The sequence below is a fragment of the Leuciscus leuciscus genome (genome assembly GCF_965113295.1).
Source record: "Leuciscus leuciscus genome assembly, chromosome: 5".
Classification (NCBI taxonomy): Eukaryota; Metazoa; Chordata; class Actinopteri; order Cypriniformes; family Leuciscidae; genus Leuciscus; species Leuciscus leuciscus.
The window spans coordinates 23,672,337-23,698,867 of NC_138729.1; the positions used below are offsets into that span (position 1 = coordinate 23,672,337).

General features: G+C 37.0%; 1 protein-coding gene across 1 annotated transcript in view; it reads right to left on the reverse strand.

Moving 5' to 3' along the window:
• Positions 1-26,531, reverse strand: part of smarca2 (SWI/SNF related BAF chromatin remodeling complex subunit ATPase 2) — a 49,022-nt gene that overhangs the window by 10,706 nt on the left and 11,785 nt on the right. The window contains exons 10-28 of the mRNA XM_082169985.1: positions 26,078-26,248; positions 25,874-25,924; positions 25,598-25,728; positions 24,263-24,320; positions 23,917-24,017; positions 20,229-20,376; positions 19,629-19,792; positions 15,180-15,246; positions 14,948-15,058; positions 14,175-14,417; positions 13,959-14,072; positions 13,069-13,176; positions 12,880-12,966; positions 10,994-11,040; positions 10,706-10,872; positions 10,370-10,533; positions 7,884-8,111; positions 6,815-6,892; positions 6,435-6,653 (exon numbers count right to left, since the gene is read on the reverse strand). Of these exons, the coding sequence (XP_082026111.1) occupies positions 6,435-6,653; positions 6,815-6,892; positions 7,884-8,111; positions 10,370-10,533; positions 10,706-10,872; positions 10,994-11,040; positions 12,880-12,966; positions 13,069-13,176; positions 13,959-14,072; positions 14,175-14,417; positions 14,948-15,058; positions 15,180-15,246; positions 19,629-19,792; positions 20,229-20,376; positions 23,917-24,017; positions 24,263-24,320; positions 25,598-25,728; positions 25,874-25,924; positions 26,078-26,248 (2,457 nt within the window). The remainder of the gene's footprint in view (positions 1-6,434; positions 6,654-6,814; positions 6,893-7,883; positions 8,112-10,369; positions 10,534-10,705; positions 10,873-10,993; positions 11,041-12,879; positions 12,967-13,068; positions 13,177-13,958; positions 14,073-14,174; positions 14,418-14,947; positions 15,059-15,179; positions 15,247-19,628; positions 19,793-20,228; positions 20,377-23,916; positions 24,018-24,262; positions 24,321-25,597; positions 25,729-25,873; positions 25,925-26,077; positions 26,249-26,531) is intronic.

The window sequence follows — 26,531 nt, forward strand, 5'->3', positions numbered from 1 at the left end:
GGATCCAGGCCTATATCTACGACTAAAATAATTTGTTCTCACCATAGCAAACATATTCAAATGTAAATGTCTTGTTTTAAAGAGACATAAACTATGCCATCAATTACTTACAAAATAGCTATATTACGTTTACTTAATATATGATCCAATGTACACTACCATTCAAATGTTTGGGGTCTGTAAGATTTATTTATTTTCTTTTTTTTTTAAGAAACTGATTCTTTTATTCAGCAAGGATGACAGTAAAGACATTTATAATGTTACAAAATATTTCTTTTTTTAATAAATGCTGTTCTTTTGAACTTTCTATTCATTGATAAGAAATGTTTCTTGATCACCAAATCAGCATAGAATGATTTCTGAAGGTTCATGTGACACTGACTTCAGCAGTCCTTACTTCAGTTTTTAGCTTTGCCATCACAGGAATAAAGGACATTATATTAAAAAGTCATTTTAAATTGTAATATTATTTTACAATATTACTGTTGATAGCACTTTATTTTAAAATTCTGTTTTGCAATAACTAGGTACTAACCCTGAACCTTCCCCTAAACCTTAAGTTAACCCATGTAGTTACCTTACATTACTCAGTACTTTTGTGGGTAAGTACACTGTAAGAACATTGAAAGTGCACGCACTGTAAAATAAAGTGCAACATTACTGTTTTTACTGCATTTAAATAAATGCAGACTTTCAAGGACATACTTTTTTTTTTTACCAACCCCATACTTGATCGGTAGTGCACATTTATGCATTCAATTTTATGTAATCAAAGAGAAAAACACAGTATTTTTCAGCACCACATCAATTCTGTGCATTATGCATCAGGTCAGAGCGGGGGGTAACATCATCCTTTTAAACGCTGTGTCCGGAGCACTCAAATGATGCTTCCCATGGCTGAGATCCTAGGTTCAAATAACAGCCATCTGCAGGGACACCTCTGGCTTTGTTTTAGTAATGCTGAGCCAATAATGTGTAACCTTTTCTCCATCACCTCCACTGTTGTCATAGTGATGTCGCACCTGTGGGTACCGATCTAATCTGAGGGAAAGAGCTCAGCAGCACCTGTGAAAGGAAGCGTATTCTGGACGTATTTGATACTGGGGGAGTAGTCTTCAATGACTGTGTGGGTATGATCTATAGCAGTGGTTTCCAAACTGGGGTATGCGTACCACTGGGGATATGTAAGGTCACCGAGGGGGTACGCAAACAAAATGCTGAGTTTTGCCATTCATTTAATTCTGCCCCACCTTACAATAACATTGAAACCGAGCAAGCATTTCTAACAGGCAAAATGTGGCCTCTAATGTAAAAACAGGAAAATGGTTGTGCCGTAAAAGGTCAAATACATCACATCCAATCAAATTACAAAGTAGTAGTATATGCACATCCAGAAAACTTTAGGCAGGTGCGCGATCAGATCAAACACTTCACTAGAGAGTAAACAAAAATAGTAAACTCAAGTAGTTTTTTGGACAGGTACTTTTGACTCTACTCGCACTACATTTTTTGGAATGTAATGGTACTTTTACTTGAGTATTTTTTTCAGTACTCTTTCCACCACTGCTAACAAAACAGAGAAATACATACGACTGAAAACGTAACTTATTTCTGAAGAGATGTTGACACACCCACCACTGCAGGATACATAAGTCAGTAAGTTTCTTATGCTCACCTGTGCTGCATTTCTTTGATCAAAAACACAGTAAAACAGTATTATTGTGAAATATTAGAAAATAGGAATAATATAATTTTATAAATGTCTTTACCATCACTTTTGATTCACTTTTGATAAATTTTTTATCAAAATGCAACTTGTGTGCTTTTTTTGGGCGAGTCGGAGTGAACTGCGGTGTTAATAGAGTCTCACGAACGTGCACGTCGCTTAGACCAACGGCCAAGTTCATGATTTTCGATAAATTATATATTAAATTTAAGTTTGTTTTTCACCAAATCGTATACCGCCAGAACACTTAGAATTTATAACATGTGTGGCATTGGACCATTCTGTGATACTTTTGATTCTTTTTTAGAAGCCTTGATGCCGGTCGCTATTCACTGCAATCATGTGGACGAGCGTGAGCTGGAAATTTTTTTTTTATTCTCCTTTTGTGGTCCGAAAAAGAAAGAAGGGCATACGGCATTAGAACAACACCAAATGAGTACATAAATGGTGACTTAATTTTTATTTTAGGGTGAAACTAACCCTTTTAATACTTCCTGAATAATAGTATTAATACAATTTTTACTGACCCAAACTTTTGAACGGTAGTGTATTGCAACTTATGATGGTAGATCAGTCTCCGGGGGTTGGGGACAGATGCATCACTATTAATTATATCTCTGTATGTGGGCAAAAACAAATCATAAGAGAACAGTGAAGTCGCTCAAAGTAACATGCACTTCTCCTTCGACTTGCCCACACTGGAATACATTATTTCACAGGGGACAGATTACATGAGCTCCAATTCATTTATTCCCATTTGTAGTTTTGTCACAGTGCTTATTGGAATAAAGTAATCTTTTCTAAACTCCATCGATTCACAGGAGACACCCAGATCATCTTAATGTCGCCTCAAGTGGCCAATTCACAGTAAAAACGAAAGACTTGACTGTCAGTGTGAATGACCCATCTTCAGCAGCAGAAGTGCCACGGATGACTGACCTCTCTCTCTCGGCATCCCACCACACACAAAGCAATAAATGCAAACACCCCGTTTGAGAGTTTATACTGCAAATTGCAAGAACAGATTTTAAGTTGAAGACAGATGACCAGAGTCTCCAAGACTGACACATACTCTCTCACTATAGGGCTGGGTATCGTTCAAAAAATTTAGATACCGATACCTTGATTTTGATACCGGTTCCTGAACTATACTTTTTTTGATACCAATTTTATGAAATCCATTTGAACAAGATTACATAACACATTACCTCAGAAAAACTTTTTTTAAAAGCACAAAGGAACAAACATTTTTTTATAAAGAGCTCATGCTCACCAAAGCTACATTTGTTTGATAAAAAATACAGTAAAACTTGTAATACTGTGAAATAGTATTACAATTTAAAATCTATTATTTTATTTGAATATATTTCAAAATGTAATTTATTCCTGTGATGTCAAAGCTGAATTTTCAAAATCATTACTTCAAGTGTCACATGATCCTTCAGAAATATGAAAACAGTTTGCTGCTTAATATTTTGGAAACTATGATAAAAATTTTCATGATTCTTTGATGAATACAAATTTCAAAAGAACAGCATTTATTTGAAACAGAAATCTTTTGTAACATTACACATGTTTTAAGATCACTTTTGATCACTTTAATGCATGCTTACTGACTAACCAACACATTTTTGAACGGCAGTGTACATTCAGTAGGTTATTATTGCAATATAAACACTGTCAGAGTGATCAACAAGGTATCTCTTCATTTACCAGTCGAAGACGGAGCAACTTCCTGCTCTTACGTTTACTCCGTGCACTGTCAAGTGCTTCATCATATTTGTCGTGGTACCGGTCTTTGCAGCAATTATTTTACCGCAAATACTGCATCGCGCGCTGTTGGCATCGAGCCTGGAGAAATGTAGCCACACTTTTAATCGACTTTTCCACATCTTTAGGGGTTTGGGACACAGACTTCCCCTTGAGTGCTTACACTTCACGTGCATCTATGGGGGTTGGGGCGCTTACACACTTCACGTGAGCCACGTCTCTGGGCATAACCGCGTAAACTATTGTTTTTAGTGCTTATTGGCTCACTGACGTTGACGAGTTAACCCCTTAGGTATCGAAATCTGGTACGGAACAAGAAGTCATTTTTCTATACTCAATAGTATCGAGGCAATTTGGTCGGTACCTAAAAAGTATCGAACTCGGTACCCAGCCCTATCTCTCACACCCCACAACAGACTTCATTTCCCCAACACAGTTGACTGTTTGCTAAACTCTGTGCAGTCAAGCATCAAAATCAATTTGTTGAGCCATTGAGCTGTGTCGATGGGGAGATGCTCTGTCATAATTTCCTGTGTAAAAGCAATCTTGGAGAATGACTTTAAGCGGAAGCTACAAAGGAATCCTTTTTTTGTGTGTGTGGGGACTATCAAACGGTAAACATTTCCTTTCCACACTTTCATGGTGTGTTTTAGAAAAACACTAAAAAACCGTGAAACACAGTGAGGCACTAAATAAGATTACTTTAAAATTGCCCATCAAGCCACAATAAAAGTAAGGTGGTTCAGATAACTTTAATCAAAGTGGTCTTTTTCCACCTCATAAAAACTCACAGACCACATGTTTCTCTGGAAGATCTGATTGCTGTGTGTCAAACTTCCAGCATACTTTTACTCCTCAGTGGTTCTCTGTTTATCAGGAACCGGCTTCATATATAATTACCTCCCTTGCTGCTTTACACCTTCAGCCTCTGTGCTCAAAAACAGTTGTACTCTTGTTACCTTCTAGCCAAACCCAGCAGCAGACGACCCCACACCAAAGAACAACCGTGATACCCTATGGAAACAGTTTCGGCACTTATTATCGACCGGAACAACCCACTGGATTGCTTTGAAATTGTTTAGGAGGACTGTATGGAGCCCAGTTTGTGTAAAAGAAATGACAAAGGGGATAGAAAAAAGCTTGTTAGAGAGAAAGACAGTCAATTTGTGCCTGGATGGAGAATAAAAAAAAAAAAAGCTATTTGGGTTCGGGAGATTCCGTGTAATGCAATTGGGTTCATTGATCGAGCTGAATTGCTACACAGAGGAGGGCTGTATTTGTCATATTGTGTTTGAGATATATTGTGGGGGGAAGGATAATAACAGGCACTGTTTGCAATGTTTAAAATATTTTCCAACCCACTTAATATTTTATTTACAGATTCTAAATAGGCACCACTGCTAGGGTGACCAGATAAGATTGGCTGAAATTCGGGACGGTGTTCGGATGACGGTCATTAAGTAAGAAAAATAAATAATTGTGTCGATGATTTGCTTTATGTAACCCGACATCAGACATTAGGCCAAAGTATTTTTTCACACAGTGCCGTGACCAATCAATCACTCCTTTACGACTGACTGCCTGCACATTCACTGTCCTCAGCTGCAACTTGCTCCTTTTTGTTTTATAGAGTAGGCCTAGATGAAGAGAGCGCAAGTTGCAGCAGCCACGAGGACAGTGAATGTGCAGGCAGCCAGTCGTAAAGGAGTGATTGATTGGTCGTGGCACTGTGTAATGCTGTTACATGATGTGCAAACATTAGAAATAGAGAGATGTTTCTTATGATGTACTCGTTAATTAATAACTCAAGTGAAAATCTGATGTTTTTCTTTTTTGAGTTTTTTCGTCAAACCTGTTTACTGCCTTTACAATCTCTCCTCGCTGTAACCTCAGTCAACATATATTGGCTCCATTCTGATTCTCATGGACCTGTATACTGAAATTTTACTCATATTCATTTTACATTTTACATTTATTCATTTAGCTGACGCTTTTATCCAAAGCGACTTACAATTGCTATATATGTCAGAGGTCGCACGCCTCTGGAGCAACTAGGGGTTAAGTGTCTTGCTCAGGGACACATTGGTGTCTCACAGTGGATTCGAACCCGGGTCTCTCACACCAAAGGCATGTGTCTTATCCATTGCGCCACCACCACCCCCAAGTCATATTCAAGTGATCAAAACCCCAAGCGATGAGAAAACTTTTTGTTACACTACGTGAATTCACTCAGGCCCACACAGAAGAAAATGAATAGTTGAATAAAGTCGTTATTTAGTTTGTTTTTGTGCACAAAAAGTATTCTCGTCGCTTGATAAACTTATGGGTGAGCCACTGGAGTCACTTGGACTATTTTAACGATGCCTTTACTAACTTTCTGGGCCGGCAAGTTTCAATCCCATAGAAGCCTATGGAGGAGTGAGACAGCTCTCAGATTTAATAAAAAATATCTTAATTTGTGTTCCGAAGATGAACGAAAGTTTACGGGGTTGGAACAACATGAGGGTGAGTAATTACTGACAAAATTTTCATTTTGGGGTGAACTAACCCTTTAAATAGTGAGTAGATGAGTTTACCTGTTTGGCTAATGATGTTTAATGTCGCCGTCAACTTCTGTAGTCCCATTTAACCACTTGTTTGCAACCGCCTTTTTCAGGACAAGTAAATGCTTATTTCAGGCATTTAACCAAAAGCCCATTAAAAAAAACAGACCGGAAGTGCTAAAATGCTAACTTGTTTCTGGGTTTTGAGGAGTCATAACTGTGAAACTAACTCATTCAGCATAAAAATAGACCTATAGAAAAAGTGGAAGACGATCTGTTGATACGGTAACAAGGGTTCTCAAAATGTAGATGGGATTATGTCTATGCCATGTGTCATTTTACTTGTTTGTCATGGGTATGACTATAATAAACTGAAAGTAACACAAGCAGCATACCCTTAGCCACTGCTTCTCCGTCAACGCGTCACTGTAGTCGACATCTCTGCGGTGACGAGATCCCCGGCCGAAAATCTTTTCTTCCTCCTCCTCACAGGTCAGCCGCTCCACCTCTGCATCATCCTTCAGGATCCATGATGGCAGCTCATCCTCTTCCATTAGCCGAGGTTTACGCTTAGGGTTGCGCGCATCTTCTCGACGGCGGTCCAAATCCATGCGCTAAAAGTGCCATTAATGGATTACATAGTTTGGAAGTAATTGGTAAATTTCTTGTTCTAGTCTTGAATTGATTCAAAATTCACAGAAACACATGGCTTACTTTTAAACCATACAAGGGATTATCTGTGCAAGCAACATATTTGGTGCAATTTCAGTCTTACCATGAAAAGCTCAAATTCGTCCTCATTACGAGCAATCATTTGATTGAGAGTTTCATCATCAGGAACTTCATCTTCCTCCTGGTATAACACACACATATGCCAACAAACATAATTAGGATACATTTATTTTGAGAGTGACTAGTATTTCATCTCTGGCCAAGTGGATTTTGCTTTTTAAATCATAAAAAGTACCAGAATAGACACGACCAAACCAGACACTAAGAAATGCTTTGTACTGTTCCTGTAAGTAATTCAGCTCAACTTAACTGCACTCCGGTTAGTCTCACAAAATTGCATGCCTTTCCTTCTGCCTTTGTCACACTCAAAATCAATAGAAAAACAGACTCTTAGCCATTCATTTTCATGATGATAAACTGTAATTTGTTGAACAAAACGCAGTGACATGAAGACAGGCAATGAACGACGAGTCAAGTCAGGGAAAGAAAATCAATTCATCAACAAATATAAAGAAATATTTGCATGTATATACTGTATATATATTTATAAATCATTTATATTATATATAAATATTTTATATATTTTTGCCTTAATGCTAATAGCAATTCGATCACTAAAAGCTCCTTAATAGAAAATGAGACTCGGCCAAGTTGAAATGTTCAATTGTTGATTGTTCAAGCCACATATATAAACTTTACTTCTCCCAAGCAGCCATCCGAGTGCAGAAGTTTGAGAGCCCCACAATTTACACACGAGCCCGCAATCATTGATGAGACACATGGATGGATAAACCGTGAAACTCAAACATTAACTGCTATGTGGGGCGACAAGAGCATTCAACAGAAAATTTCACAGCCTGGTACTGGCATCATCTGTTATACAGTATTTGCATATTTATATATTTGCGGGAATAGTAGATTGGATTTATATCCATTTTGGGAAGACAAATGTATGTGGTGAAGTGTAATTTGAATGTATGCTTTCATAATGGCTAGTAAACTAAAAAGAATCTGGCTTTTTCCAATCATTTTTACCTCAGTGCATCATTAGATAAAATTAACCAGTTTATCAGTTACTCCACCTGCCATCTGTGCTTGTTGAAGTGACTCACCTCATTCTGTTCCTCGTGCTCCAGAATAGCCTGCAGGAAGGCTCTACGTTCATGGCTAGAGGACTTCTGATCAAACATGCCTGCCTGAATGACCTTCTGATCAACGTTCAGTTTATATTTGGCCGCCGCTAGAATCTTCTCCTCCACACTGTTAACAGTGCACAGACGCAGTACGCGTACTTCATTCTGCTGGCCGATGCGGTGGGCTCGGTCCTGTGCCTGCAAGTCCTGGTGATCGAAATCACAGTTGAGTGTGATTAACAGAGTTATATCAGTTACAATCAGAGGGCAAGAGTGTTATTAAGAAGAGGCATGGTGCAATCTTTCTGGCTTGTTCTTTGGAGAAGGAAAAATAAACATTTCAAATTGGCTGAAGATTGCTATATGTGGAGGCGGATGGAGGGAAAATTGTAGCATCTTCTGCTGAAAATGCGTGGGGAAAAAAGCCCAAACTTCATGCTGCTGCATAAAAAAAACAAATCATCCAGCCAACACCACCAACATATGAATGAAAATAATAAATTAATAAGATAAATGAATAAATAAACCAATAAATATATAAACACTTCAAAAATCACCTCAAAATATATACTTGTCTGTGGTTAGTTGGCATTAAAAAAGTGCTGTGATATTAAATACTACACAACAAATTTAAATGAGCATTTTGCTAATCATAATGCATGCAGCTTTTATGGCCTTGTATTAATTGAGAAAATACAATGGATTTATTTTATCTTTGATATATGTACAATACAGGACAATTTTATAAAAATAAAAAAAATAAAAAAATGCAGTAAAAACAATACTACTGTGAAATATTATTGCAATTTTCTATTTGAATATATTTTAAAATGTAATTTTTTCCTGTGATGGAAAAACTGTGATGACAAAGCATTTTTTTTCAGGATGAATACAGTTTAGAAGAACAGCACTTATTTGAAATTCAGATCTTTGTAACATTAAAAATGTCTTTATGGTCACTTTTGATCCATTTTCAGCAATCATCCTTGTTGAAAAAAAGTATTTTTTTCCACAAAATAGTTAACTTTTTCCAGTATACAGTCCTATAATTTTTAACCAACAATTCTAATGCAAATAAATCAAAATGTACATATTATTTGTCAACTAATATGAAAGGGTATGTTTACATGATAACGATGTACTAAATACGGAAAAGTTTTTTCTTTATACAGACAACCTTATCAAAACCATCCCCATTCACACGGATCCGCAAACGACTAAAACACTGTATTATGCATGTCAGGCCGCTAGTTAGACATGTCACTTTGTAAAGAAAGACACGCCTGCGCACAAAAGCATTACTTTATTGAGAGCACTCAAGCCACACACGCATGCCTATAGACAAAATACATAATACGCATGTGTATGCTATCAATGTTTCACATTTTTGTAGTTAACACGGAGATGTTAACGGTATTGTTTCCAAAAACTTGCACTTTGAAACCCGTTTTCAAAAGTTTGCGTCTTTAGGCCCCCAAAACACTGTTGTGGTGTAAATGAACGGCCAAAATGCATACAAAGTTTTCAGTTTTTAGTGGAAAATGGCGTTGTGTAAACCGGCTATATCGATGAAGAAAAAAAATTCACATTGTGAGATATACAGTACAATCAATCACAAGATAGAGTTAAAAAAAAAGTTTAAATTGTGAGAAATAAAGACAATTCCTTTTATATACAAAAAATACAATTCCTTTTATATTTCTGAATTCCACAACTATCTCAACCAAGGTGAATCACTTATACTTAGGGCTGGGAATCGATTAAAAAAAAAGTAACTAATTAATCGCACAATTTGCTGTGATTAATCGCAATTAATCGCATTTCCCCCAAACTTGTAATCATCAACATTTAAACATAGAATCACTAATTAAATTAAACAACACACAAACAAAGGGGAAAAAAAGAAAAATGTCCACACAATTACCATTGTTGCCCAGCATGGCTATACCAGCTCAGCAAACAGAAGTCTACTACTGATAAAATTTCACATTATTTGAGCGGACTTTGCTTTTCCAGTGCATGATCGGTACATGATTGGAGCGTTTGGGCCGTTAAGGACAGAGCAGAACGCGCAGCGCAAACACGGAGCGGAACATTGAGCAGAGAGCGCAGCGCGCCGACACACACACACACACACGGAACGGAAAAGACCCGCTCGTGAAGTTACTAAACAAGCTGCGCGAGAATGAAACCTGATCGCCGAACACAGAGGGGCGGGACGGCATATTTTTGGCCTTTTCAATAGCAGCCCAAAAGGAAGTCATTAAAACAAGGCAAAAAAAAAAAGGTGCTGCGTCAATAGCGTTATTTTTTTTTTTTATGCGTTAAACATCTCAAATTTATCGCAAAGATTAACGCGTTAATTCCCCCAGCCCTACTTATACTCTAAGATATTTTTCAAGTCGGATTTAGAGATTACAGAAAACTAGGGACGTGAATGTCTAGTTCCTCTGAATCACACAAACCTGGTGGGGGTTCCAGTCGCTGTCAAAGATCACAACGGTGTCTGCAGCTTGCAAGTTGAGGCCCAAACCACCTGCCCTGGTGCTCAACAGGAAGATAAAAAACTGGGAGCCTTCACTGTTGAATTTCTTTAAAAGCTCTGCCCGGTCCTCAGACTTCGTAGTTCCTGGAGGACACAACCAGAAACAAACGTGTTAATGAAAGAGAAAGGGCAGCATTTACAGTATGTGTGATCACACTCATTAAAAAAGTGGTGGGCCACCAATTGGAAATCCCCAATACTGAGGTCCTAAAGGACAGGAATACATAAAAGGATTTGGTTTGCACTGATTACTGACCATCCAGGCGCAAATAGAGGAAGCTACGGTAGCTAAAATAATCCTCCATGATGGTCATGAGGGTGGTCATCTGACAGAACAGAAGCACTCTGTGATTGGTGGCCTTCAGCTTGGGCAGGATGCGGTCCAGTAACTCAAACTTGCCAGAGGCACGGTACAGGTCAGGGCTAGGACAACAAAATAGCATGTCTAAAATGTCATGTAGTGCAGGGGCTCTGCAATGTGTTTAGTGATCCATATTTGATGAATGAACAATTCATGGTAACAGTCGATTTGATCCATACTCACCCGCTGATAATGCCATTTGGATATCCCAAGTGTTCAGCGAAGGATTCCTAAAGTACAAAATAGACACTTTGAGCACAGCTGATGCCATACAAGTAGAAAAATACCATGGCACGGTAGAATGCTTTTTGATTGTTGACCGAAGTTTTAACTCCATAGATATGAAGAAGTTTTAGGTCTAAAATATATTTTACATACATACATTAAAAGTCAATGGGGTCCAATGCTTTTTAGACCCAATTAACTTTCATGCTACACAATAAAAACAGCTCCAGTGCCTGGAGAGTACGCATCTACGTCATCAATTTCTGAGCTTTTCTCTTTTAATCCAATCACTGCACTGTACTATGCATGCCATCACATTACAGAGAAGTCAAATGTCATGAAAGACCACTTCAGTGCTGTTTGTACACCTCTGCCTGTTCTGCTTTGTGGAGTTGTTTTTCAGACACTAAGTGTATGTTTCCTCAAAACAGTAAAACAAAAGTGTTGTTTGCATTTCCCCAACGATGTGGTCAAAGCTGGAGTTTGACTACCAACACATGGTAAAATATGTGCTTTTTGCAAAATAGTGGTTTTTGCGCGGAATTCCGTGATGAGTTAAACAAGAGTCGCAACACGGATCACAGTTCATATCTGGACCAGAGCGAGCGTGTTTCAAGTTTTTATGGAAATATTTCATATACTCGAGTCTAGTGCTCCAAACATGAACCAGCACTGTGCATGCGCACATATGCCCCATGTCTTCCTCAAGTTAAATAAATATGTGCAAATAAGGACACTGATACAGCAGTGTCTAATGATGAACGCATTGACACAATTAATTATTCTAATTATTCTATTCAAAGAAGAATGGACAGTTTCTGTTAAACTGATGTGTGTCATTTGTTCAGAGATTGTAAGGCTCGTAAATGTAATGAATTATACATTTTAAACGTTCTTCCTCATTTTTTAGACCAATAGCTCTGGAAAGTTATAATGCTGATTTGTTGATATTTCTAAGAATAATTTATCAAAACGTTTTTAGTTTGTTCATGATAGTTGTTAGTAGGGCTTTGACTCCGAACTTCGTTATTCGAATATAATTCGAATATTTAAAAAAATAATGATATTCGAACTAATATTAGGCATCCTTTAATATTCGAACCTGTTATGGGCATTATTTTTTGTAATTGTGTTTGCTTGTAAACGTTGTTTTCAATTCAGATTCCAAGGCTTTTTCACGCCTGGTGAAGTTGTGAATCGCAAGCTCATTAGCAAGGCTATTATTGGTCATCTGGGCTCCGGTAGGTGACGTTAGCGTCCTGGTTAGCGCCTATTTTGTATACCAAACCAATGGCCGCGCCAACGCCTACAACAACCACGCCTGACGAGGAGTTCGAAATCTACACTCCTGACAATTTGAAAAGCAACGTGTGGCGCTACTTTGGGTTACCAAAGAAACAGGGAAAAATCACGAGTAAGGACAAAGTCCATTTTTTTATAAATAAAAAAACAGTCGTGACAGAGTGTTTTTCTTCTGAAAACATCATTGCCTGCCCATTGACATTGACTGATACACTGCCCTCTGGTGGACAGAACATATACAACTTAAGTTTGATACCAATATAGGTCTTACTGAAGGCATTTTATAGGTCAAAATATTATTCATAAATATTAAAATATATTTGAATATTAATATTAATAAACAAACGAACTTCGAATATGATTTTTGGGCAAAAGTCAAAGCCCTAGTTGTTAGTGGTCTCTAATGATAAAGATTAGAGTTCGTTGTCATAAGGTTAATAATTTTAGTGCTTCAACTTAAAACTTATTTCAGTTTATTTTTTCAACCAATATTCATATTTTATTTCAGCTTAATAATAACCATGACTGAGACATGGCGATACCTCAATGTGCTGAAACATGTAGGGATGGTTACAGATCTTCTTCAGCTGCATGATGGTGTTCATTAAAGTCTTGGCTCCTCCTTTACCCTGTGGATGAAAAACATCAAGTTAAAACCCCATGAACATCTGCTTTAATCCACAGAGCAGTGTAACATGCAGTTACAGTTACCATACAGCCTCTCTCTTTACCTTCTTGTCTTTCTCTGAGCCGTCTGTGAGCAGGATACCTTTGCCCTGCATGTGCCTGTACAGAACCTTCTGGATGGCTGACATGTCACATTTGATGACATATTCCACCTGTGAAAAATTAAGACCCAATGCATTAATATAACCTCAACCACATGACATCCAGATGTCATTCATACTTAGTTTGGAAGATGCTTTATTAAAAAAATAATAATAATAGAAAAAAATTGTATAATGATTTTCTTTTTTGTTGTTTTGGAAATAAATAAAATAATTTTTGTAAAGAATGTTGTATTTTTTTCAAGATGTATAGAAAATATAACCGTTGATACAAAATAGTATTTATAGTAAATATAAGAATACATTTCTAAATATAAAAATAGTTAAAAATTCATAATGGGGCCTGTAAAATTGGCAGTATATATTTGAACTGTTGAGACCTACTTATGAAATTTAAGATTACAGTTTGAATATTTACACTGACTGACATTAAGAGAATATTAAAAATGTTACCTACAGCAAACGCATCAAATTATATTTGCATACTGAATTTCATATATCGAACCATTTATAGCTGCTTTGACACGGCACTATGTGTTGTTTTCTGTGTGCGGTCGACCTAATAAGACACATGCTAAATGTCATGCTGAATGCTTTTTAGCAGCATTTCATTTTTGAAGAACCAAAGTCTAAAACCTGAACTAGAGTTGTAAAAAAGTTCAGACTTCGGTACCAAGTCGGTACTGAAATTTAAAAAATGTGACGCTTTGGTACCAAAGTCTGTACTTTTTGACAACTCTAACCTGAACCAACATAAAACATTAATACTGTTGTTTTGCTTGGTATCTCCTTTTCCACTTTCATTCAAAAAGTGTGTCAGAATGGATCCTTACCTTCTCAGGTAACTGGGACTCCACTTCTTTCTTCAGTCTGCGCAGAAGGAAGGGACGTAATACCTTATGCAAACGGCGAATGATGAGGATGGTCTCCTCTTCATTTAGATCCACCTGAATTGGCGTAATCCGCAACAGAGAGAAAACCTCTTTAAGCTACAGTGTAATGTGTAAAACAGGATGGTAAATCTGTAAGGGTGAAATATAACAGTCTACCCTCTCTCCAGTCATTGCAAATGGAGCATTGAACCACTGCTCAAAGGTGGTGCAGCTTTTGAAGATGGTGGGCAACAGGAAGTTGAGCAGGGCCCAGAGCTCAGGTAATTTGTTCTGTAGAGGGGTCCCAGTGAGCAACAGCCTTCTGGGAGCGACGTAGTGGGTGTTCAACACCTGCGTGAGCTTGCAGTGATGGTTTTTCATGCGGTGACCCTCGTCCACAATCATATACTTCCAGCGAATCTGGGGGTTGGAAAGGAATAGATAATTAGTGCATTAAGGCACTGATTGTTCTACAAACATGTGTCACTCCAAGACCATGGGTTCGAGTCCCAGGGAATTCAGGAACTGATTAAAAGTACACCACCGTTTGAAAGTTTGGGGTCAGTAAGGTTTTTTTTTTTTTTGAAAGAAATGAACTTTTAGCATGGATGAATTAAATTGATCTTAACGGACAGTAAAGACTTTTGTACTGTTAAAAAAGATTTATATTTTAAACAAATGCTGTTCTTTTGAACTTTCTATTCAAAGAATTACAACAAAAAATCAGCATATTAGAAAGATTTCTGAAGGCTCATGTGACACTGAAGACTGGAAAATGTTGCTGATAATTCAGCTTTGCCACCACAGGAGTAAATTATATAAAAAAAATAAAAAATTAAACATTAAAAAAAAGTTATTTTAAATTGTAATACTGACCCCAAACTTTTAAATGAAAGAATGCACTTTAGATGAAAGTGTCTGCAAATACAAACGTAATGCATGGCCTTTACCTTGGCGAGAATGTGCTTGTCTTTAATGATGTACTCGTAGGTGGTTATAAGGACATTAAACTTCCCACTGCGGAGCTGCGGCACAAAAGACCTCCGCATTGATGGTGTGCCCTTTGACGAATTAAAACAGAAATCGCCATTAACTGATTTTATTACCTTTTTGCTATATTACATCATAAACTTAAATTGTCCACAGTAACTATACATACTGATAGTAAAAATCAATGACTACCTTGTAGGAAATTTTCACAATACTTGGTGCCCACTTGTCCAACTCATAAACCCAGTTGGACAAAGTCCTATGAAAAAACGAAAATCAATATTGTCATTTTTTTTTATACTAGAAGGAATAAACGAGAAAACGTTTTACCTCTAAATGAAGTCATTTATCTAAATGATAGGTGGTGTGATCGTGGAGCAGACTTAATGATAGGTGTGAGGTAAAGCTGTTTGAGGACATTTCTGGCCGTTGCACAAATCAATCAAAATAACTTAAAGCTAAAACATGGTGCTCAGGGTCATTTTCACCATATCCTATAGGGCCTTTTGCTATTGAGAATACAAGACAAACTACACAAATATTGTAACTGTCATGTTTGTGTTTGTGTTTGGACTTCCTCTGTTCATTGTTCAGTTTCTAGTCACTCCTCCTTCATTAGTTCATTTGGTTCAGCCGTGTCCTGTTAGTTACTATCTTCTTCTTCTTCTTCTTCTTCTTCGATTTTATGGCGGGTAGCACCAACATTAAGGTGAATTATCGCCACCTATTGTATTGGAGTGTGGATCAGAATTTACCCATATCATAAAAATAAAATAATAAAAACTCTAAATTCTCTTAATCAGCTCTGTTCTCTTGAGATAAAGAAATAAACTCTCTAGTCCATAAGTAATTATATGTTTAAGCTTTAATTCATCCATTCCCATCTTTCTAAGTTCATTTTTCATTATTTCTCGTTCATTAGTATACTTTTGACAAACACAAATAACATGTTCTACTGATTCCTCTACTCCACAATGCTCACATAATCCTGTTGGATGTGTATTAAGTTTTATTCAGTATAGTATGTCCAACCCTTAATCTTGTTAAAATATTTTCCTCTTTGGTGCTTCTTTTAGTTATCCTCACTACTCCTACTTCTCGTTGTATTTCATAAAGATGACGTCCTATATTTACTGTATCCCATTTATGTTGCCACTCTTTCGTGGTATATGCTTTAAAATTACTGCTTTTGCTTCATATTTACTAAGTGAAATATTCATGACCTCCTCGTTTTCCAAAGCCTGTTTTGCTAAACTATCAACCTTTTCATTATGTTTTATCCCTCTATGAGCCAGTATCCACATAAATATTATCATGATGTTAATATTCTTAAATCTATACAGATTTTCATATATCTCATTTACTATATCCTGTCGACTGTGAGATGTGAATGATTTCAATTACTTTAATGCCGAACATGAATCTGTACAAAGTATAACCTTTTTGATTTGAGTCTCTTCTATCCACTGTAGTGCTGTTGCTACTGTCATCATCTCTACTGTGTATACTGATAAATTATCTGATGTTCTCCTATTAACAGAAATGTTCAAGGATGGAATACTGAAAGCAAAACCTGTTCTTCCTGTATTAGGATCTTTAGATCCATCCGTACATACTGGGACAAATGCTTAATATACCGTTTGTAGTCTATCTTCAACAACAGCTACCATGTTTCCAGATTCTTTCATTAACTCTAGCATATCAAAATCTATGAGTACTGCAGGAAACAACCAAGGTGGAGTTAATGATAATGGTACTGTTGAAATGTATCTTTTCTGACTTAAAATCATTTCTCTAGCTTCTTTGTCACTATTCCATGCATGGGTGGCCCTAGGGAGGGGCTAGCAGGTGCTTCAGCACCCCCAAGAAAGACCAAAGCACCCCGATAGCACCCCCAAAAATAATTCCTGGAAGCAATTATATTTAGGCTGTATTCTATGGAAGCCCTGAACCGCATTTAAAAAAAAAAAAAAAAAAAACGTATCTTGTTATTTCGAGATATTAAAGCTACACTGTGTAATTTTTTTAGTTGATTCTTAGCAAAAAACACTTAGTTCTTTCAAAAATATATGTGCTCATTAATGTATATTTACTTCTTTCAAGTAATAAAGTATTCTCGTAAGTTTATAATCTGCCATTGAAAGTACATACGGGTGAGGGGTTCAAATGCCGGTCGCCATGTTACCCCTCCATCTTGAAACTACATTAGCCAAATAGGGACATACCTGTAAATTCAAGCTTCACCTTTCGCGCTTTACACTCAGTGACACAGAGACGAATGCGAGGGGGAGATTACTCGCGACTGCCGGCAGATTTGAAAGATTGCTGATGGAGGATCACGCCTATTTTCGAGGACATGTAACAGAGTCGCCAAGGAAGCGAAAGAGAGAATTAAAACGTCAACGCGACAGGCAAATCAGCAAGACCAAAGTCAATACTGGAGTAACTTTTTAGATTTTAAAACGGACGCCGAGGTTGCCTGCTTTCTTCTCGACAGGTAATTCAGCCTTTGTGTAAATTCGAAGTTTTATAGTTGCTTGTCTAACCATAGCATGGTTGTGCATAATGCCAGAACGACCTCTAGTATAACTTGCGTTACTTTTCCTCACGTCAATGGTGAAAAAGTATTGTTTACCTTGTAACATAAATCTGTGCTGCAACGGATCACAGGTGATAGTTTTAAAGGCGCAATTGGACGAAGTCGAACTGTAAGCCATGTTAATATTGGAATAATACGGCCACCGTAGGAGTTAAAACGCCCTCGAAATTGAAAGGAACAGAAACTAATATTTACTGGGTAGTCATGTACAATTTCACCGCTAGATGGGGGAAAATATCACACAGTGTAGCTTTAAGTCGTTATTTCAACATAATATCTCGACATAATAACTCGTTATTTCGACATAAGGGGACATTCTATTCTGCATTAAGCCACATTAAACGTTCTTATAATGGTTTTCTATGGGAGGAAAATGCTTAACGTGTAATTAAACGTTGCGTTCATATTCTGGGCTCATCTGATTTTTTGTACATAGCATAGCCTACTTTGTTATGATTTTAGTGTCATAATGATTAATAAATGCACGCACAATTATCCGTGAACTTGATTTGAACAAATGCCTTTCAACTTGTGTGTGCAAAATTCTGAATTAAATGAATGTGCAGCAATTTGTACAAATAGAGAGTCTGTAAGCCTACTATACTGTTTTAGCCATTAAAAAAGCGCATTTAGTTTCATATTTGTTAAAATATTATAATGTTATTTTTTTCCATCTATGTTGATTATGAAAAGTGAACAGCACGAGTAAGATGCGCAATATATCGAGAGACATGGAGTGGGTCAGACATGATTTTGACCACTTCATTAAGTTTTGTTTTGTAGAAAACCTTTCTTTAAAGTGAATTTTCGTTTTGTATAAATTGTATCTTAATTTTAATAAATTTTTCATCAACCAATTGCCTGGATTGAATAAATAAGAAGCAAATATAGCAGACAATATAATCATGGAGGCGCACTTGCATTGTACGTTAACTGGAGCCCATCTCATCCTAACTTAACCGAAACTCATATGCCTCACAGACATGAGAAATACATCAAATACACAAAGCTTGAAATGTCTTTAAACTAAATAATTCAAAACGAAAAGAAATAGGCTACTCTCTTATGTAATCCATTATGTGCATTTCTCTCTATAGGTGCGTTCACTACGAATATGGCGATCGTCAACTTCATCTTTGCAGCCGACACTGACACAGAAAACACTAGTTTATTAATAAAAATCAATGCACGCGTCACCGGATTTACAAATGCACATCTTGCTTGTTGCACGCACACATATTATGTCGAAATAACGAGATATTATGTTGAAATAACATTATTATTAATAATAAGTCTTTTAGAACATTTGATTTAATGCTAAATGTTGCGCTTGTTCAATTTAATAAAATTAAAACTTTAATTGTGATCATTAAAATAATTGAATATTAAATATTTAGTGGCCAAGTTTTGCTCATTTATTAATATACCTATATATATATTGCCTATAATTGCGCAGCTCCCCCTGTCAATGATCTAGCACCCCCTCAGCACATGCGTTAAAAATTGCCCCTGATTCCATGCAAAACACTCCCGTTTAGACCTTACCTTTTCCCAGCATGGACTGTTAGTTACTATGGTTACTATCATTGAGTTTATTTGCCCCAGCTGTTCTATGTGTATTTAAGCCCTCTGTTTCTTCCTGTTCCTTGTCTTGTATTAAATTTATTGTTATCAGTGATTTGTGGTTGTTTGTTCTCTGGTCTAAGTTTTGAATTAAAGTATCCTATTGTATCTCCTTCGTCGTGCGCTATATCTTAACCACCTTTTCCGTGACAGTAACAAGATGTTGTACCATTTAATTCAATGTCCAACTAAGCATGCATGATCAATCAACTGTTCAGTGACTTGTAGCACTGCCATATGTCATCTTAAAAATGCAATATCACAAATCACTATCACAGCGTTTTCAGTCATTAGAGGTCAACTGAACTGTGTAATAGTGTTTAGCTAACTAATGAAGCTATTACACTGCAAATATTCTTAGACATTTCACTTCATTACACCTCTTTTCACGTTATTTACAGCTTGCTAGTTGGACTTACGAGAGCGGTACGATGATGAGGTACGGCCCATTGAGCCTCTTGTTTTCCATCAGATAGGTGATAAGGGCGATAGTTTGAATGGTCTTCCCCAGACCCATCTCATCGGCCAGAATACCATTCAGGTTGTTGTTGTACAGGGACACCATCCATTCCAGACCCTGAATCTGAACAAAAAGATTTGCATTAAATATCTTAAAAGTATCACAAACAGACAACCGAGCAGACACACGAGTCGGCACACAGATTCCAGAAAATGGCACAATAGATCCAATTGTTTTTTCACAGATGCCGAGTGGAATTAATAAAGCATGAATCCTAGTGCTCACTTAAATCTTTCAAAGGATAAACAGGAGATAACAAGTCTGTTTCTCCTTTTGAAATCCATTACTGCCCAAAGGGGATAACAGATTCAATACAAGCTACTACATTTTTGAAATTTCCTCTCTGAGTGATTTCTTTCCTGCAGCCTCTTCAATTTCTAGAGCATAATCCCTTGACATTTCATTTAAACCTACACAGCTCTCTTCAGAGAAGATGGATTCCAAGAATAATGTATCTGTGGAGGTGTCTATTTAAAGCTTGGTTTATTTGTTGCTTTACCTGGTAATGTTTGAGGGTCCCGTTGATCAGAAGGGTGGACTGTTTATCCACCCTCTCTATGACTGCATGGGCCACTCCATAGTAAGACTGGGAGCTGGTCTCTCCCGCCTGAACACTGTACTCGTCATCCACATCCTGCTTAGCAGAACTGTAACACAGGATCCAACATTAAAAGGATAGTTCATCCAAAAATAAAAATTGCTAAAAGTGAAGCAAGATAACTCAGGATTCAGTTTACCCGGGGTTTAGAATGACCCAGGGTCATTATCCCATAAGACTTCCGTTCATCTTTGAAACACAAATTAAGATATTTTTAATATTCTCACATCATAGTTGTCCATCCATTGAAATTCCAAGTAAAGAAAACGTTCACGCATCAACAATCATTGGTTCTCAAGTAAGCATAGTTGAGCTTCTGTTTACCATATTTGATGTGTTCTATGGATGTGTCGATCAGTGTTTTTAAATGAATAAACGACTAAATTAAATCTGTTCATCATGTGAAGCGATTGTGTCTCTTAAAAAAAAAAAAAGAAGTGAATTAAACTGCTTGATATATATGTTTTTTTTTTCCTCCACATTCTCTTTATGAACTATTTTAAAAATCAAAAAGTTCTGTGTGTTTTGAAGATAAACGGGAGTCTTGTGACATAAGGCTGACTCATGAATAACCATTTTTGGATAAAATAATCCTTGAACATAATGTTTTACCACACCTGCCAATGGCAGTTGAATTGAAAAAAAAAATCCAATATTTTTGTCATTTTGTCGTCAAAAATAGTCGATCTCCGAATGCGAATGAACTGACTCTGAATTTTAGTATTGTTTCTTATATGAGGATCCTTTTTCAAATACAAGGTCAATATTGATTTTCACTAATGACAAAACAACAAATTATCCGTGAATTTATATGGAACTAGGCTTTAGGAGCTTTCCATCTTTACTCTGCTCCCTGTTACGTTGCATTCGGAGATCGACTATTTTTGACTGTCAAAATGCCGGCGGACACAGCTACAGTGAGTTTTTCAAAATCGTTCTTTTTAGTAAACTCTGTGTACACAAACAATGTTGTCAATGCTCGAGTTCATGTGTAGAGCCCCTGGTGATACTTTCATGTTGTGTCGAGCCTTCTTAGTGTTTTAAAAATAGCTATTTTTGAAGATGCTATCATAGAAGTGCCCCAAGCACTCCCATTCAAAGGGCAATTTGACCGAAAACGAAAATACGGTCAAACTTAAAAGTGGCGTTTCCATTCTAATTATGCATTTAAACGAAAGTTTGCCTCGGGTAGATTAACAAAAAGACACTAGATTGCATTTTGGCGAGAGTTACCCTTTAAAAGGGAATAGATGTGCAATATGCTCTTTATACAGCCTGTGGCCACTTTATTAATTACATACAGGTCAGCATGGTGCTATCAATGCAAAGGTCATGAATTCAATTCCTGGAGGACACATGTACTGATAAAACATATAGAATCCAATGTAACACTGAATATTCAGCATCTGCCGAATCCATACATTTAAATGGGTAGAACGGAATTCTTCACAGCAAATATTCAACAAGGTGCTGGAAACAATCTATAGAGATTCTGGTCCATGTTGACATGATCTACCACTCCACCAAAGACGCTCGTGTTGAAAACTGCAGGACATTTTAAACCAGCTTGAAAAGATACATGCCTTGTGTCTTCACAAATGGCTTTACAAAACACACCCAACAAATGTTTTGCTGAAAATGCATGTAGACTATGTGATCAGAGGTTCTGCCGACTGCTAACAATATGCAAGTAGACCGTGCCATTCATACAATACTCAGGCCCCATCCACACTACTGCGTTTTCGTTTAAAAATGGAGACCTTTTGCTACGTTTGCACCTCCCGTCCACACTAAAACGGCAAAAACGGAGACCCAAAACGGAGAAGTTTAGAAACGCTGCCGACCCGTTTTTCGTTTTGAATCTCCGGAGGGCGTTTTAGTCTGGACGGGTCAAAACGGAGGACTTTAGAAACGATGACGTAGTAGAGGCTCACGCTCGGCTCTATGATTGGGTGACATCAGTCATAGCGTATATCTTTGCTAGCAGCTGTTGTGCAAGTAAATTCTGCATTTTACACTGCTATAACTGCCTACATGCGCCGGAGGCAAGCTATTATTCCAGCGATCTGTGACAATTCCCGTGTGCAGCGGCGGTATCGACCGTACATGGAGCGTCGGTTTTGGGTTAACCCGGGAAGAACCAGCGCATGGTGGGATAATTTTATCAATGAAGTTGTGTTTACACCGGCACGCGCATGCCCAGTGTTGGTGAATGGTCACGTGATCCACGTTTTCAGTTGTTTTAATGTGGACGGAGATCAATTCTAATACGCAGCTAAAACGCTGGTGTGGACGGAGATCGTATTCGTTTTAATTCTCCGTTTCTAAACTAAAACGCAGTAGTGTGGACGGGGCCTCAGTCTGTATTTCCTAACACCATCAGCATGATCCACAGACACAAGGCAGAACTCATCTATGGATTTATATTTCGAAACCCGTTGTGCTCTTCTGTTGCTATAACCCATCCAGTTCAAGGTTGAATGTGTTGTGCATTCAGACAATCTCTCGTGCACAGCACTGTTGTTATATGTGTGTTTTATTCAGGTACTTCACCTTCCTGTCAGCCCATTATTCTTCAAACTCTCTCGTTGACAAGGACTTTTCACCCACAGAAACTCTGCTCACTGGGTGCTTTTTAGCTTTCACAGCACTCTCTGTAAACTCGAGAGATTGTTGTGTGTGAAAATCCCAGGAGATCAGCCGTTCCCGAGACACTGTAACCTCTTGAAAATCTGGCACTTTCAATTATCTTTCAATAATTCCCAAATAATTATAGCATGTGCAGTGAGGTTTAAATGTTTGAGAACAAATACAAATTAAACCTGGAAATAAACTAATTTAATTAAAACAAATAAACGTTATGACAAAAATATATTTACAATTCTACACTGTAGTTTTTATCACTAATCAGATTCCATTTGAGACATTGAACATGTGACTCTTTGTAAAGACTGTCAGATGTTCATGGTTCCCTTGAATCTTAAGAAGCTCATCTCAAATCATCATGCTGGATCACATGATCATCAGGTTTTACACAAACTTAACTTGCAACTCAACTGCAGCTATCGTTAAAGTAAAAATACTGAGAGATATACTTAAAGGGATAGTTCACCCAAAAATGAAAATTCTGTCATCATTTACTCACTCATTCTCAAGTTATTCCAAAACCTTTAAGAATTACTTTCTTCTGATGAACACAAAAGAAGATATTTTAAAGAATGCTTGTAACCAAACATTTGATGGGACCCATTGGCTTCCATAGTAAGGGGAGAAAAAAAATATGGAAGTCAATGGGGCCCATCAACTGTTTGGATACAAACAATCTTCAAAATATTTTCTTTTGTGTTCAGCAGAAGAAAGAAATTTATACAGGTTTGAAACAACTTAAGGGTGAGTATTTTTGGGTGAACCATCCCTTTAAATTCCATTTTTCGCTTCACTCATCAAACTGATAATATAATTTGCAATGCAAAAAAGTGTAGAAAATCTGAAAATTGCTAAATAGAAACTTTTAAACCCTCCGTACATATTAAGTTCAATCCAGTTCAACAAGGCATTTTTTGTTTTGAAGTGAGAACAGGCAACATACTCTATGATGTGCTTGGCTGCTCTTTCAGATACTTCATCACCGTTGGGATCGATGACTTTCTTTTCTTCGGATTCGGCTCTGGAGACCACCTCTTCATCATCCTAAAAAGGAGTATTAGCGGATTAAGCTAATTTAATGCACTGTGATTGCTTGAGTTACACAATATAGTGTCATATTCAGAAAAGAAAAGGGGCTACTTAGGAAGATACTGAAAAGGCTTATGGGAGATGCTTTATGAATGCAGAGAAAAGGATAATAATGTGTGTGAGTTTGTGTACTTATGTATGACTCACTCCACACCAAGGAGCTGGCAATGCTCAATGAGCAGAAATAAGAGGACACTCACCTCCTCTTCAAATTCCGACCCACTCTCTTCACTGTCTGACCGTGGAGCAACTTCATAGCTGTTTAAAAGGGCATAATGCACTAGTAAACACTTGAAGCCTGAAAAGGGTTTATTGACAACACAAGCTTAAAAGGTTCTTGTTATCAAAGCTTTTTCCCCCATAGCTAAATTAAAATATGCTACACAGGAGGTTTGCACATTTTTTATCCAAAATGCATGGACACATGAAAATGCTAATTTTTACAAAATTGTAACATTGTATTATTTCTATGTAATTTTTTAAGATTTCATAAGTGATTACACAAAAATAAAATGTTAATCAGTTCACAACTGAATCTTATTCCCTGTATTGTGATATACATCCGAGTGTAACAGTTTGTTGAAAAAGAAAAAAAAGCAAGGCAGGGATTTGGTTCTATGACTTGACTGGATGTTGAGTTGTGGTTGTTATAATTGAGATCATTATTTTTTATATTTAAGAAACATTTGCATGTATATACTGTAAATATTTATACATATTATAATACATATTTTATATATAAAAAACACATTCTTCTTAAATATATATATGCATATGTGTGTACATAAACATAACAATTATTTGCTTTTTGACCTATGAGCTTTTTAACTTTGCAGGTCTTACATGCGCAAACAGATCCATTACACACTTAAAGGGATACTCCACCGAAAAATGAAAATTCTGTCATCATATACTCACCCTCATGTTGTTTCAAACCTGTATGAATTTCTTTCTTCTGCTGAACAGAAAGGAAGATATTTAGAAGAATGTCAGTAACCAGACAGTTTTAGATACCATTGACTTCCATAGTAGGAAAAAAATATACTATGGAAGTCAATGGTATCTAAAACTGTCTGGTTACTGACATTCTTCTAAATATCTTCCTTTCTGTTCAGCAGAAGAAAGAAATTCATACAGGTTTGAAACAACATGAGGGTGAGTATTATGATGACAGAATTTTCATTTTTCGGTGGAGTATCCCTTTAAGGAAAAGGAAACATTAAAAAGCCTCATATGGATTCTTTAATATTATTGTAGTATTATTGTGTTCTTAGCAGAGGCTTTAGGATGATATACATGCACAATCATTTCTACACAAATTGTATTCAATGTCTATGTATTTATTTATTTGGTGGGATGTCAAGTAGCATATTTTCCCTTTTCTACTGCATCCCTTTCAATATTGTCTTCCCCACAGTGCTGTAAACACATGGCTCACTGCAGCTTCACAGCTCAATCCAAGTGACTGGTCATATCTTTATGGAAATGTTTTTAATTACCAGACAACCAGAGGATGCAATGTGAGGACAGCTTACCCAGGGTTCATCTCGAGCCAAGCCTCTAACTGACTAGACTTGGGGGCATCTGTCCCCTGCAGCACTTTCCCAGTCTCTGTCTGAATGACTTTGACTGGCAGCTCACTCATCTGGCTGTTCTCATCTATGGGCTGCACGAATAAGTAAACATTAAAGCAGGTTTTCTGTGACAGGCCATGTTAGATTAGGTTTGACAGAGTGAGTTTACCATTAGGATCAAACATCAGTCAGTTATTCACATCTACTCTGCTTTCATTTTCATAGCAATTTACTTACCTCTCCATCAGGCCCAATGGCTCCCATTCCTTCGGCATCACCAGCTTCCTTCTGAAGGTTAAACATGAAAGAAATAAGCAAGCATTGAGTGTTTGATGATTGTTGATGAAGCATTGAGTGTTTGAATAAAACTGTATACTTTACTATATGAGACTTGAGAATAAGTGATTTTATGGATTCTTTTCTATAGGGTATTTTCTATACCTTTTTCTTCTTTCTCTTCCTCTTCTTCTCCTTTGCAGCCTGAGCAGCCTTGTGCTCATAGACAAGCTCAGTCAGGTTGGCCACATATTCATCTGTCTGTTGTAGAAGGTAGGCAAGACGCTTGTCCTTCTTCTGGTCAATTAGCTTCCTGTAACCTTCTTCATCCTCAGCCTAGGAAAACAGACAGAGAGCCTATGAGAACCTTTAAGGGAAAATGTGTATTTTTTTTACATTTTAAAACACAGTACTAGTTCTCAGTTCGAGACATATGCGAGAAAGTCATCTGAGCCAATTCAGTGTAGTAGTGAGTTCAGTCTGATTAAGTCTCTGTGTTTGATTAGACTCTGTGTTTGATTCAGAGTGAATCACCAATCATTATCAGTTAATTAAATCATTAAATTAATTCATTAAAAAGAATTAATTAATGATCAATAGAAGGAGAAGCACCAGTTAA